General features: G+C 37.7%; 1 protein-coding gene across 3 annotated transcripts in view; it reads left to right on the top strand.

Annotated features, from left to right (window-relative positions):
* Positions 1-14,860, top strand: part of SH3RF1 (SH3 domain containing ring finger 1) — a 175,239-nt gene that overhangs the window by 121,229 nt on the left and 39,150 nt on the right. For all 3 annotated transcript variants that reach the window (XM_030816315.1, XM_030816316.1, XM_030816314.1), the window contains exon 5: positions 11,806-12,108. In XM_030816315.1, coding sequence (XP_030672175.1) covers positions 11,806-12,108 — 303 coding nt within the window. The remainder of the gene's footprint in view (positions 1-11,805; positions 12,109-14,860) is intronic.

The following is a 14,860-nucleotide window of genomic DNA, read 5'->3' as shown; positions in this document are numbered from 1 at the left end:
TCATATTCCAGAAAGTTTGGAAAGGAAATGAATAATCCTAAGCGTCATCATGTATAATTTTGGTAAATATCCTTCCATTCTTTTTCCTTATGCTTTAATGATATTACACACATGATTTTGTCTCTCTCCATATAATTGTAGTACTACTAAACATCAGTTTTTATGACTGTCTAATAAACACTCTAGTAGCTAGCCTATAATTTAATTATTTTTACCATTTTGTAGACAAATGTCTTGCTCAGGGGGACACAGAGCCAGGGATTGAGAAAGGAATCATGGCTTCCACTCTGCAGTTCATCGCTTCCCTAGACTTCTGCCCTGCCCTAGTCTCAGAGCACATTCAATAACTAGCATTCCCAATGGTTGGGCAGAATCACTATTATTATCCAGCTTTGCTTAAAAAGTGTATAGGGCATTTTAATGTTTCATAACAAATTATGAAACATTTCATTTTCTCACACCTAAAAGGTTAATTTTCAGAAATGAGTCACTACTCAACAATTTTAAATATCTGAGATTGCCTGTTTTTATGAGAAAAATCAAACTAATTAAAACCATGATATTTTAATGTCTTTTCAACTTTTTATTATTATTTAAATATTTTATTATTTTATATATACAAGCTAAATTTTTCTAGTAACTAAAGCTTTAATAAGCGGAATAGGTTCATTTTAATTAATCAAGTGTTAAGTCATGTCTTATATCATGTAAAAAAGACTTAATGAATATTCTATTCTGGTCCAGCATGTGTGTATGTGTGGCATATAAATGGCTTGAACAGGAGCATCTTTATTACATCAATGGGGAACAGGCTTCTCTAGAATGAAATGGAATGTTTTAGGAAAGTATTTTTCCTGAGTGTTATAAAACAACATTGCTTTTTATAATAAAGTTTAGTGATAATGTACCTATTAGGTTTCACATATTTGTGAGGCAAAAATTCCTCTATGTATTGAGAAGAAGGAAGATCTCAGACAAACGTGCAAAGTCCTGATCGTCAATATCCTTGGTACAGTATTTTCTTTCTGTGCCAGATTCCTTCTTGGCAATCACCAGTCCCCCACCCTGCCCCCCATGCACATCCACACGTGTTTTAAGTATCCAGGATAAGGGAAATACTTGTTCACTGATTTGTTAGCTGATTACACATCACTGTGGAATTTCTGTCAGTGTGTCATTTCACATTGACAAATTTTCACTTAGAATTAATGACAATTCCACGTTCATAACCTCCTGAGATACACGTATATTTCCTTTATAGTATCCCTACATCTGGTAATCAGGTTGTAGAAAATAAAATTTGTCATTGGAATTACACTTTTGGCTAACAGACATTTCTGATTTATGGTGTGCATTCAGTGAACAAATATGTAATAGAAAGAAACATATATATAAAACTTCATGTATTGTCAGATCCAGTAAACACAGTGAAGTGAACTGAGACCAATTTAAAAATTATCCATTGGTCTCTCTCCCCAGCACCACGAATAGACTGTACATCTGTTGCTCCAGAAGTAATAGGCATTTGTACCTCTTTATACTTAATTTTCAGGGTTGAACTTTTAAATTTGTATGCACATTCACTGTTCACAGTTGGGAAGGGTTTTTCTTCCTTTGCGGTTGCTGTCTTCTCTGCCCAGGCCTTTCATCCTCCAGGAACTTGGTCACATCTTTTATATCTTTACTGTTTTGCATGTCAGTTATTCCCTTTCCCCTGGCTATCCTTTAATATAGGAAAATGATCAGCTTTTTACTCTCCCCAAAAACCTATTCCTTGACTACACTTCCCTCAAATTATGATTCTACCTCTTTTCTTACTTCTACTAAACTTCTCAAGAGAATTGCTTATCCCTGCTCTCTGCCTCTGCTTTCTTACTCCCTGCAGTTAGTGTTAGCCTCTGGTCACTCCAGTCTCTCAAATTTTCCTCCTGTTTGCTACGAAGTGACTTTTCTTAGCTCTTGTTTTTGTCACTTTGTCCTCTCAATAATATCTACCACTATTCTTTTTTAAAAATATATTTTTTAGGCCGGGTGGTGGCTCACACCTGTAATCCCAGCACTTTGGGAGGGTGAGGCAGGTGGATCACGAGGTCAGGAGTTCGAGACCAGCCTGACCAACATGGTGAAACCCTGTCTTTACTAAAAATACAAAAATTAGTTGGGCGTGGTGGCATGCACCTGTAATCCCAGCTACTCAGGAGGCTGAGGCAGGAGAATCGCTTGAACCCAGGAGGCGGAGGTTGCAGCAAGCTGAGATAGCGCCACTGCACTCCAGCCTGGGCGACAGAGCGAGACTTAGTCTCAAAAAAAAAATATGTGTGTGTGTGTATATATATATATATATATAATATACTATATAGAATATATAATATTTTATATAGAATATATAATTTATATAGAATGTATATTTTACTAGAATATAGAATATATAGAATAGATAATATTTATATAGAATATAGAATATATAGAATATATAATTTATATAGAATATATAATATTTTAAATATTTTATATAGAATATATAATATTTTAAATATTTTATATAGAATATATAATATTTTATATATTTTATATAGTTTTTAGGCTGGCCGGTGGCTCACACCTGTAATCCCAGCACTTTGGGAGGCTGAGGCAGGTGGATCACGAGGTCAGGAGTTCGAGACCAGCCTGACCAACATTATTATATATATATGTATATATAATTATTATGTATAATATATAATACATGTAATATATATAATATGACCATTATTATATATATAATATATAATATATAAAATATATATTTTTTACAGATTCAGAGGGTACATGTGCTGGTTTATTACATTGGTATTACACGCATATTGGTGAGGTTTGGGCTTTTAATGTACCTATCACTTACATGGTGAACATCATACTCAATAGGTAAATTTTCAGCCGTCACCCACCTCTCATCTTCCCACTTTTGGCATCCTCAGTGTCTATTATTTCCATCTTTATGTCCACTTATAAGTGGAAAAATGCAGTATTTGATTTTCTGTTTCTGAGTGATTTCACTTAGGATAATGACCTCCAGCTCCATCCATGTTGCTACAAAAGACATTATTTCTTTCTTTTTTATGGCTGTGTAATATCCTATGGTGCATATATATCACATTTTCTTTATCCAGTAGACCGTTGATGGACACTCAGGTTGATTTCGTGACTTTGTTATTGTGAATAGTGCTGCAATAAACGTACAAGTACGGGTTTCTTTTTAATAAAATGATTTCTTTTCCTTTGGGTATATACCCAGTAGTGGAATTGCTGGGTTGAGTACACTATTCTTAATCTCTCTGAAACTCTTTGCCTTTTTCATTTCTGGGGCATTGGTTGGATGGTTGGCCTGTAAAACTTTGCAAGGTCTTCTTGTAGATTCTGAGATTCTGAGGGCCTTTTGCTTTTCCTCTTACCCCTACTGTTTTCTTCTCTATTATTTCTTCCCTAAATCAGAGATCACCAACTATTACGATCCCCATGACTTTTATACTTGACTTAGAGTGGTTTTTAAAAATTAGTTGTTGAGATGTAAACTCAGGAGGTTTTACATAAGCTTTCCTTAAAAAAAAAAAAAAAAAAAATCAGTTGACCCTGCCAAGCAGTTGCCCATTGAAAGAAAGCAGACACTCCCCAGTTGACCATAGTTCACTATAGTGTGCCTGCCATTCTCTGTTGGTCTCTGTCTGGCCTTCTTCATTCATTGCCCTCAACTGCCCAAGCTATGCAGACACGTGAATTTGCGCCTCCTATCCTTAATCCATCATGCTCTTTCTTAGGTCTTCTTTTATCATGAGTCAGAAAAGATGTGTCTCTATTTCCCTATTTCTCTCATTTAGTACTGTGCCTGGCTTTTAATAGTCACTCAAAAAAACATTTGGGTGAGTAAAAGGCTCCATTAGGTTTGATTCTGGTCACTGAATACCTGAGGACCCTATTCCCAACACAGAGGTCTTTGCCTATTGAATATTTTGAGTGGGATATTTTTGTTTGGGTTGAGAATAGGTATTTGTAATTTACCTAGGCATAAAACTTTACAGATCATTAAGTCTTGCTTCATGTTACAAATGAGAAATGGGAGGCATAACCCAAGATCAAATGACTTGCCCAAGGCAACAAAGCAAGTTAATGGCAAGCTGGGACTCTGAGTAGTAAGAATAACTCATGTTCATATAGCACTTTATGTGTTACAGAACACTTTAACCCATGCCCATTTCTACCTGGGGTGTGTAAAATTGATGTTAGCCTCCCATTTTATACAGCTAGGGAAACCAAAACCATGGAATTTATATGGTCCACCCAAGGTTACTGAACCAGTGAGGACAAAGACCTAACTCTAACCTAAACCTTTTGGCATGAAGTTCAGGGCTTTTCCTGTGGTTTTCTCTGACAGTCCCTTTTTCAGCTACCTCAGCTAAAATTCTTTTTAGGCTTTTAATGACATGTACCCTCTTTTTATACCTTACATTTCAAAATCAGAAACCTGAACAAGAAAATTCTAGTTTATTTTGTTTTTAACAGCTAGGGCCAACAGAAGTGAAGATAATGAAAATAAGTGAAGAGCTACGTAACTGATGTTTCACCTTCCTAACCTAGTGCAGCCAGTTAGTTAACTTTGAAAATCCTTTTCCCTTGGCAGGATGTAGTGAGGCTTGTATTAGGAGTCCGTGTTCCTCCCTGTCCTACTGCTTAAATGAGTAACCCTTGTAGTTGCTGCCAGTGCACTGCTTCAGGACCCAGGAGGCTTCAGAAATGTGGGCCATAGCGGGTCAGGGGAGTCATTTCAGTCTTCTTTTCTCTGTTCAGCAAATTCTTTGTGCTTAATGAGCCTCAGGAGCACAGCCACCCTGTGTTGCAGCTTCTTTCCCTACAGGAGCTATGGAGAGTCTAGAGCTGTGCCATCCAACGCACATGTCGCTGTTGAGCAACTTGCAGCGAGACTCGTCCAAACTGAGTGGGATGGAAGCACTCCATTTGCACTGGGTTTCAAAGACATAGTACAAAAAAACAATGTACCAATCTCAGTACTTTTTTACATGTATTACATGTTGAAGTGATCATAGTGTAGATACATTGGGCTAAATAAAATATATTATTAAAATGAGTTTTACCTATTTCTTTCTGTCTTTTAAAATGTGGCTACCAAAAAATCTAAATTCCAAGTGTGGCTCATATTATATTTCAGTTGCATAGTGTTGGGCTAGAGGCAGCACTTCCTTCCCTTGGTAGTTCTAAGAGACAAACATTTTTATTCATTCAACAAATATTTACAGAGACCTTAATGGAGCTGTTACCTGAGGGAGGCCTTCATATCAATTTTAAAAGACTCTTGAGTAATCCCTTCAGTCTCTTAGTTATTCCTCTTCTATGGGTAAGTCTTGTATTATAAATGAAGACTGAGCTTGCTTTTATATTTAGGTCATCCAAAAACAAAAACCTTATTACCTAAATTGTGGGGAAGAATAGGAGACAAATGGGAATACCAGTTTCTCATTGCCATTATGGACCATTTTGCAAAGGACTATAATGTGAGGCAAAATATTTTCATGTCTGCTGAGAGGATGTAAATGGGCGTGAATTTCCATTCCATAGCATTTCATTCATTCCCTGATTTTCTTCAAAGTGACTGACTTATCTGGGGAAGGAACATTGGACTTAGTGATGCAGTAGAATGTTGAAGTGCTACATTTAAAACATGGCATTTCAAACCAGTGAGGAAAAGATGGACTGTTATTTAAATGATGATAGGACAACTGCTGAGTCATGTGGAAAAACAAAGTGCTAAATGCTTTCCCGACCTTATTCTTTATGCAAAACCAGATGGGCATATGGTTCACAGACGGAGATGTAAAAAGAAAGAATGAAAAGAAGGAAACATTTAAAAAACTAGGAAAAAATGTAGGTTTCTTATTTAAAACAATTGTGGAATGAAAAGGTTTTTAAAGCATGATGTTAAATCAAGATGCAATAATGGAAAAAACTGATAAATAACAAATTAGAACATTATTTTTAATTTAATAGACAAATATATACACACATATATACATATAAGTTAAAGAGCACTTTACATAATATTATGTAAAGAAAGAATATTTATGGCCAGGCGCAATCGCTCATGCCTGTAATCCCAGCACTGTGGGAGGCTGAGGCAGGCGGATTATCTGAGGTCAGGAGTTCGAGACCAGCCTGACCAATATGGTGAAACCCCATCTCTACTAAAAAAATGCAAAAATCAGGCCAGGCGCGGTGGCTCACACCTGTAATCCCAGCATTTTGGGAGGCCGAGGCAGGTGGATCACGAGGTCAAGAGATTGAGATCATCCTGGCTAACACGGTGAAACCCTGTCTCTACTAAAAAAATACAAAAACAAAATTAGCCACGTGTAGTGGCAGGCGCCTGTAGTCCCAGCTACTCGGGAGGCTGAGGCCGGAGAATGACGTGAACCTGGGAGGCGGAGCTTGCAGTGAGCCGACATCATGCCACTGCACTCCAGCCTGGGCAACAGAGCAAGACTCTATCTCAAAAAAAAAAATGCAAAAATTAGCTGGGCCGTGGTGGCACTTGCCTATAATCTCCACTACTCAGGAGGCTGAGGCAGGAGAATCACTTGAATCCGGGAGGCAGAGGTTGCACTGAGCTGAGATTGTGCCACTACACTCCAGCCTCAATGACAGAGGGAGACCCTGTCTCCAAAAAAAAAAAAAAAAAAAAAAGAGTATTTGTATCAGTGTATAAGAAAAATACAAACAATCCAATAGAAATATGGATAGAGTATGGAAATAAGCAAATCCTAAAAAAAGAAAATAGATGCTTAATCTCATTAATAAATAGAAATACAAGTTAAAACAATATAATACACCTGGTTACTTCAAAAAACGATTTTTAAACTTACACTTTGATCTAGCAAATTCCACTTTTAGGAGTTTACCCTATGGATATGCTTGTACAAGCCTGCCAAGACACAGTAAATGGCAACATCTCTACAAAATGGAATACCATGCTATCAACCTGTCCGTATTGATATGCAAAGATGTTCAGGAAATATTGTTTCATGAGAGAATAGAATGGATTGCTTGGTTTTATTTGTGTTAAAAATCAATAAAGTAGATACATATATAACAACATCTACATAGAAAGTGAAGGATAGATTTTAAATTGTTAAATGGAAATCCATCTGGGAAGTGGATTGGGAAGAGACAGATGTGGGGAACTGGCTGAGGCCTTTTACATTTTACTTCATAATGTTCTATACCAGGGGTGTTCAATCTTTTGGATTCCCTGGGTCACATTGGAAGAAGAATTATCCTGGGCCACACATAAAATACACTAAATCAATAGCTGATGAGCTTAAAAAAAAAGAAAAGAAAAGAAAAAACAAAGCCTCAAAAAAATCTCATAATGTTTTAAGAAAGTTTACAAATTTGTGTTGGGCTATATGTAGAGAACCGTGGGTTGGACAAGCTTGCTCTAGTGGGTTGTGAATTAAAATAATTACTTCTCAGATCTACTGTTTGTATCCTGTAGTGCTCAGAAGCTACAGACTGATTCATCTGTAAAGCTTCCTATAAAATAGTAACTATTCAACTTAGTTCTCATTAAAAATTTTTTCTCTTTAAAATATTGTAAGTCCCGCCTTTTAAAAAAGGCTATATTCTCTCTAGCAAAGAGGGCAACCATACACAAAAAAGTTTATTTTAATGTTTCTTAAGCTGCCTTGTTGTTATTATTGATATTATTTTTGTCAGTATTTCATCTCATATTTATTTATACTTCAAAACATATTCTTTCTACATTTTAGACTTTTAGACTTTTTCTCCAAAAAGGGACATAAGAATTTTAAGATTAATAAATATTTTAGTGTCCCTGCTTTTATCTCTAGTATACTGAATTTTACCTTATATCCAACCTAAGTCTTATCAAAGCTCCTTACCAAATGCTTGGAAGAAGGTATTTTAGGATACAAATTTATTTTGCAAGTGATGAGTGTACTCCTAACATTAAAGGTCATGGTTAGATAAATGTCACAGAAAGCTCACACTACTGAGCTCAAACATTCATACGTGAATTTTATCAAAATTCTATTAGAAGCTATCAGATTCTTGGTTTCCTATTGTTACCAAAGTTTGCTATACTTACAGCAAAAGCTGCTTTATGTTTCTGCCTGATTTACTTAATAGTAAATAGTAAATAGTAAATCTACCAAATAGTAAATAGTAAATCTACCAAATAGTCTTAACTTTATGATTTTCTCGAACTGATACAGGAAGCAAGGAGCAATGTTTTTTAATACTAATAATATATGCTGCTTCCAAAGAAATCTCAAGTAATTTTAAAGTATGACAACATCTTGCTAACAAATATTACTGTCCATGCATAAAAATCAAATGCAGAAAAAATATGCTAGGCTATTTAGAGGAATAGAAATGAAATAGAAAAATGAAACTTGTCCATTTAAAGTGAGATTATGCATTATACATGTGGAGAGCTAAAAGAGACCTAAAAATCACTGGCTCCAGCTTACTTTATAGATGAGGAAGCTGTGAACAATAGAGGTAAAATGGCTCCCTTAAGGCCCCAAAGGTAGGTAATGGCTGTTTTAGGACTAGAACTGTGGTCTTCTACTTGCCAGTTGGCTTGTTATACCACTCCAGGATGTGTCTACCTGCATACACATGATTCTGCATAAATTTTTCTAAGCATCCAACCCTGTGGTCCAGCAGTTCTACTCCTGGACATGTACCCAATATCCAGATGGGAGCTTACGTCCACCAAAAGACACATACTATTCACAGCAGCGTTGTTCTTAATAGCCACTGTCTATTGGAAGGAAGGAAGACAGGAAAGGAGGAAAGAAAACCCACATGTTAATCAGCAGTAGATGGATAGATAAATTATAGTATATTTACACGATAGAATATTACACAGCAATTTAAAGGAAAGAACTACTGATTCATGGAGCAATATGGATAAATCTCAAAAAGCATGTTGTTGAGCAAAAGTAGCTAGACATAAGAAATTATGGAAAGCACTGTGTTATTTTTATGCCTGTTTGTAAGCTCCTTAAGGGCAGAGATCATTTCTCTGCATTTGTAGATCTTTAGCACCAAGCACATTATTCAGCACATAATTGGTGCTCAGAGTCCAGGCACAGTGGCTCACGCCTGTAATCCCAGCACTTTGAGAGGTTGAGACAGGAGGATCGCTTGAGCTCAGAAGTTCAACACCAGCTAGACATCATAATGAGACCTCATCGCTACTAAAATTAGCTGGGTGTGGTGTTGCGTACCTATAGTCCCGACTACTCAGGAGGTTGAGGCAAGAGGATCGCTTGAGCCCAGGAGTTCGAGGCTGCACTGAGCAATGAATGTGCCACTGCACTTCAGCCAGGGCAACAAAGTGAGACCTTTCCCCCCAGCCCCCCCAAAAATAGATGCTCAATGTGTATTTATTTTAATGGAGAATATATGATATGAAGAAAGACACAAAGGAAGCACCCAGTATTGTTCTGTTGAGAAAGCAGCAGGAAATATTGGGAACAATATTTTAATCCTCAGATGTTTATACCAGAGCACAGCATATGGAAACCTGAAATACTAACACAATGTTGAATATATAACTGACACTTGGCCAGCCAGGTATGACCATGACGAGACTACAGTAATTTTTCAGAACCTTTCAAAACAGGCACCACTAATGGAGCCTATTGTTTGACCCCAGAATTAATCTAAACATGATATCAAATAGATGTGATAGTTTCCTCTATTCATATTTTTTGCCTCAATGAGAAGAAAGTCTTCTCAACTCCCTCCTCTACTTCTTACTCACTGGGACAGGAGTGCTGAGTTGAGCAGTCAGTTTCCAGCACACTGATGAGGTTTGCGCTTTTGAAGATTTGTTTCTAGGTGTCTAAATAAGCTTATGGTGGAAGAAGACATTCTCTGGCTCCTTTTTCTCCGGCATTGCCAGGTGCGCTGGCCCTTCATTTCATGAGGGTGTTGTGTGGGGGATGGAGGAGATGAAGTAGCTTTTCAATCTGCTTTGTTTCCAGGCTCCTTACACCCAGCCTGTGCAGGAAAGGGGACCCTACCCCTCCATGGTTCACTGCAGTTTATTGGAGATCTACAGTGAGGTTCGGGCCACCCCCACCATAATATAAAGCATTACTTTGCTTCATTTGGGCTTTTTATTCTCAAGGTGGGATAGCTAGACCAAGAGAGGATTTGTAAATTCTGGATCTCCTGGCCAATTGCCATGAAAATGCTTTTAATAGGGCCACCCTTTACTAGCACTTCATTTTCATCCCTGAACACATACCACAAGAAATCTTTATGATCCTTTCTCCTGCCATTGGTACTTCAGGTATTGACAGGTGTTATTCTGGCATTACCGCCTATTATTTCTGAACGATTATCACGTGGAGAAACTTCTTAAAGTCTGAAGAAGAGATATGGTCATGTTTGATAAAGATTTATCTTACTAATTATAGATTAGACAAGCCACCTGAATTTGAGTCCCCAAGGAGGCTTAGGAACAAATTGTCAGTCAATTTGCAATCATTTGTAGAAGCAGTGACTGCTGAGCTCCAATTAACACAGCTTTGTGAGGAAGCAGTTGTTCCAAAGCAAGTTCATTTCATAAAATATTGACCAAGAGGGTTTCAATTCTTCTAGTAGAGTGATCTTATCAACAGGATGAGAAGACATAGCCTGAACAATTTAAGTGGGAAAAATAGTACATGATGTTATTTTATATAAAGACATTTGTGAAGTGCCCAATATGTAATGCTGAGATGGAAAAATCACTGTTCTCCTTAATATTATATTTAAGTTACCTTTTAAAAGTTTATTATTTTGCATCTCAATTTTTTTTGAGAGGTTAAGCTATGTTTCCCCTTACTGTAATATCTAGGTAAGTTATATGCAGCTTATTGTCATTGTTATATGCAGCTTATTGTCATTGAAGCGTTCCAGAAATGTTTTATTTTACCCTAGGGAAAACAAAAGGCTTGTGTTCTTTCCTTTCTTGCTGATAATATCAGTGGAGTGCACAGATTTTGACCCCTGGTACTCTTAATTTACACCGGGGCTTTTCAGATAGATGAAGTTAGCTTGCCAACAGGACTTGAATTTCATGTCTTATCCTGTTATGATTTAAAGTATGTGCACATAGGATGATTGCTGATACAATGACGTGACAAAAAACATATTAAGAATTTCTGCCAGCTTTTTGTGAGGTTCTCCCAGAATACAGAAAGAAAGGCAGGAGGTAAATATACATGGAAGTACATGAGTTCATTTTGAATGGTTTTATTCTTTGTCTTCTTGCTCATTTTTACCAAACCCAAAAGTTGCCCCTTCATTGTTCAGTTGTGCTTTGAGCAAATACCCAACCATTATTGTGCAACAGGGTGTCACAAAAAGGGTGACAAATACACCATTTTGATTGCTCTTCTTGAAAATTCACAGTGAGCTGAAATAAATTTTCATTTGTTATTGGCAAGTTTTAAAATCAGACATTATGGAAATTCTTAATAAAATTATCTTTTACTCTTTCAGTCTTGCAATGGAATTGTTTATTCTTGATTTAATATCTACCTGTGATATAGATACAATGAAGTCCCAATATTGAGAGAAAAGATATCTCACATGGGAAAAACAGACACTAACTGCATAGGCAAACTTTAAAGTAGTGACTTTAAATTTTGGATGAAATCATGTTGAAAATAAACCTCAGGGAATTCTTGGGAATTGTTTAACCTTCTTATGTTGGTTTGTTGGTTGCTTTTGCAGTTTAACTCGGCTGCTAAGCAGCTGATAGAATGGGATAAGCCTCCTGTGCCAGGAGTTGATGCTGGAGAATGTTCCTCGGCGGCAGCCCAGAGCAGCACTGCCCCAAAGCACTCCGACACCAAGAAGAACACCAAAAAGCGGCACTCCTTCACTTCCCTCACTATGGCCAACAAGTCCTCCCAGGCATCCCAGAACCGCCACTCCATGGAGATCAGTCCCCCTGTCCTCATCAGCTCCAGCAACCCTACTGCTGCTGCACGGATCAGCGAGCTGTCTGGGCTCTCCTGCAGTGCCCCTTCTCAGGTAAATTCTCAAACAAGTGTTATATAAAAAGAGCTCACCCACAAAAGGATCCACTCACAAACATGTTTGCTCACTGGCTGACAAACATTACTTATTTTGAACTTCTGAAGATAGTAGCTTTTCTGGGAAGCAAAACCTGTCTTCATTTTGTAAGTGGAAAAATGGAGAAGGGAAAGCTAACTTGAGTGTATCAACCCAGAACTAACTACTCTGTCATTTTCAAAGGAAAGATCAGAACTTATAAGATGAGTTAAATAATACTTACCAGTTTCACCAAGCAATCACTCAGCCTTACAGAACTTTCTCACAGTACTGCTTTGGGAGATCTTGCCAACTAAAACTTTATCTCCACCCAGATTTAAGATGCCATGGTCCAAACTCGTAACGTTTGTAGTTGCTTGTATCTATGTAACTTACCTTAATATGTAGGCTTCCCAGAATTATAGAGAAAAAAGAGCAAGGACAGAAAGAAGCATTTAATTTAAATTAGAAATTGACCTCACACTTTTTAAGCTCATTAGTTCATTACAACTTTGGACTGGTATGTAAAAAATAGCCACACATTATTCTTAGGTTTATAAAAATACATGGGATGACTGGGGCATTCATTCATTCATTTGGCAAATATTTATTGAGCACTTTACTATTAGACCCTTCTAGGCACTGTGTATACCATGATATATAAAATACAGCAATTTGCTGTGTTAGGCTTTAATTCTGCACTACAAAAAGAACCTAATTATAACCCTGTCCAAGCCACGGGGCTGCTATCATTATCCACTTAGGTGATGGCTGTATTTTCCTCAACTTAAAGGTCAGGGAATCTAGTTCAAAGCCGCCTGTCACAAGCAGAAGGAATTTCTTTCAAGTCTCATGTTTCATCTTGAAAATTCATGTAGGTTTTACATTCTGCTCCACCATATAGCTATGGTGGTTTTTTTTTCTTTAAACATTAAAATGAAATTATGTCCCCTTAAAGAAAAAGAAAAAAATACCAGTCCTGGTCCTCAAAAAGTTTACATTCTAGTAAGTGCCTATTTTGGACCATGGAATGAAAATGTAAAATACAGTTTTTTATATCCCTTGCCATTTTTTTCTCAGCCTTATGTTTGTTTGTTTGTTTTTAATAGAGATGGGGTCTCACTTTGTTGCCCAGGCTGGTAACAAACTCTTGGCCTCAAGTGAACATCCTACCTGGGCCTCCCAAAGTGCTGGGATTACAAGTATGAGCTACAGCCTCAGCCTCATTTATTTGACCCTGCTCCTTTAGATTTATACTGCGTGTTTCAAGTTAAATGCATTCACTTTCTGAATGGGATTGTGGGATTGTTGTTTTGTGGCATTTTTAGGTGGTAGGGCCATGAAACTCTTATTGAGAAATAAAGACATGCACAACGCACAACTAGAACATGAGTGCAGTGAAGGCAACGGTCTTTGTTTTGTACACTGATTATATTCTAAATGGCAGACATACAGAAAGCACTCAACATGTATTTGTTGGATGAATGAGTCACTTGAAAAATGGGTAGAGAGGGGAACCATGTCGTTTTACATGTAACTAATCATATCTGTGTGAGAAATAGACATAGATCGTAGATCAGAGTAGGAAGAGCAAAGTGAGGTTAATCTGGAAAGGTTCAGAACTAAAGATTTTTGAGTAAGGTTCTGAAGGAGGGAGCTAGTAAAGATGGCCACTCACTAAGAGAAAATTGAATCATTTTGATTCTGTGCTTTTTATCTTGGGACCTAGCAACATTTGCACAATGATGTTGTCTTGAAATAAAAGACAAGCTTCTGCCAAGAATAGTGACAGCTCAGAATGGGAATAGCTTTAAAAGAGTGGACAATAATCTTTTGGCATTAGAGAAAATGAAAAGAGAAAAGAAGATACACTGAGCATTTTCATCTTTTGCAGAGAGCTCAGCATTCAGGTGTGAGCATGCCTGACGTTACCACACCAGAGCTGGGAATGAAGACTATAAAAGTAGAGCTATTTTTATTTTGGTTCAAGTAGCTTAGGAAACAAGGCTCTTTCTGTGTTCCATTGAAAGTTTCCCCTTCAACCATTCCACCCCTCCTTCCATATTCCAGTTCGTTCTGTTTTCAGTGGCAGAGTGTTGCCTCAGGGAGAAGTTATTTCTAGAAGAGGCTGGGAGGTGTTTGAAGTGCTGCCTGGTTTCTCCAGCTGAGGTTTACAGAAAACACTACTTATCTAGGGCACTGTGTACATTGGAGGGCACCCCAGGCCACAATAGAGCATTGAGCATGTGTAGCATTTGTGACGTGCAAAAACTCTTCCAACCATGGAGATCAGTGCATATGGGGAAATGGCTCATGTAAGACCATTTAAAACAGGACTCTCCTTTTCCCCTGCCCAGCAAAGGGCCTGGCTGTAGATTTAACTGAGGCGCATTGCTGAATCTGTCCCCTGCTATTGACCTGACTGCTGTCTTCCTTTTCCTTACACGTGTTAACCTTTGCCTGCAATTTCCTTTCCTTTTCTTTTCTTTTTTTTTGAGATGGAGTCTCACTCTGTCACCAAGGCTAGAGTGCAGTGGCACTGTCTGCTCATTGCAACCTCCATCTCCTGGGTTCAAGCAATTCTCCTGCCTCAGCCTCCCGAGTAGCTGGGATTACAGGTGCCACCACCACGCCCGGCTAGTTTTTATATTTTTAGTAGAGATGGGGTTTCACCATGTTGGCCAGGCTGGTCTTGAACTCCTGACCTCAGGTGATCCACCTACTTCGGCCT

This window comes from Nomascus leucogenys, chromosome 7b, assembly GCF_006542625.1.
Source record: "Nomascus leucogenys isolate Asia chromosome 7b, Asia_NLE_v1, whole genome shotgun sequence".
NCBI classification, from domain to species: domain Eukaryota; kingdom Metazoa; phylum Chordata; class Mammalia; order Primates; family Hylobatidae; genus Nomascus; species Nomascus leucogenys.
This window is presented reverse-complemented; position numbering and strand designations above follow the sequence as displayed.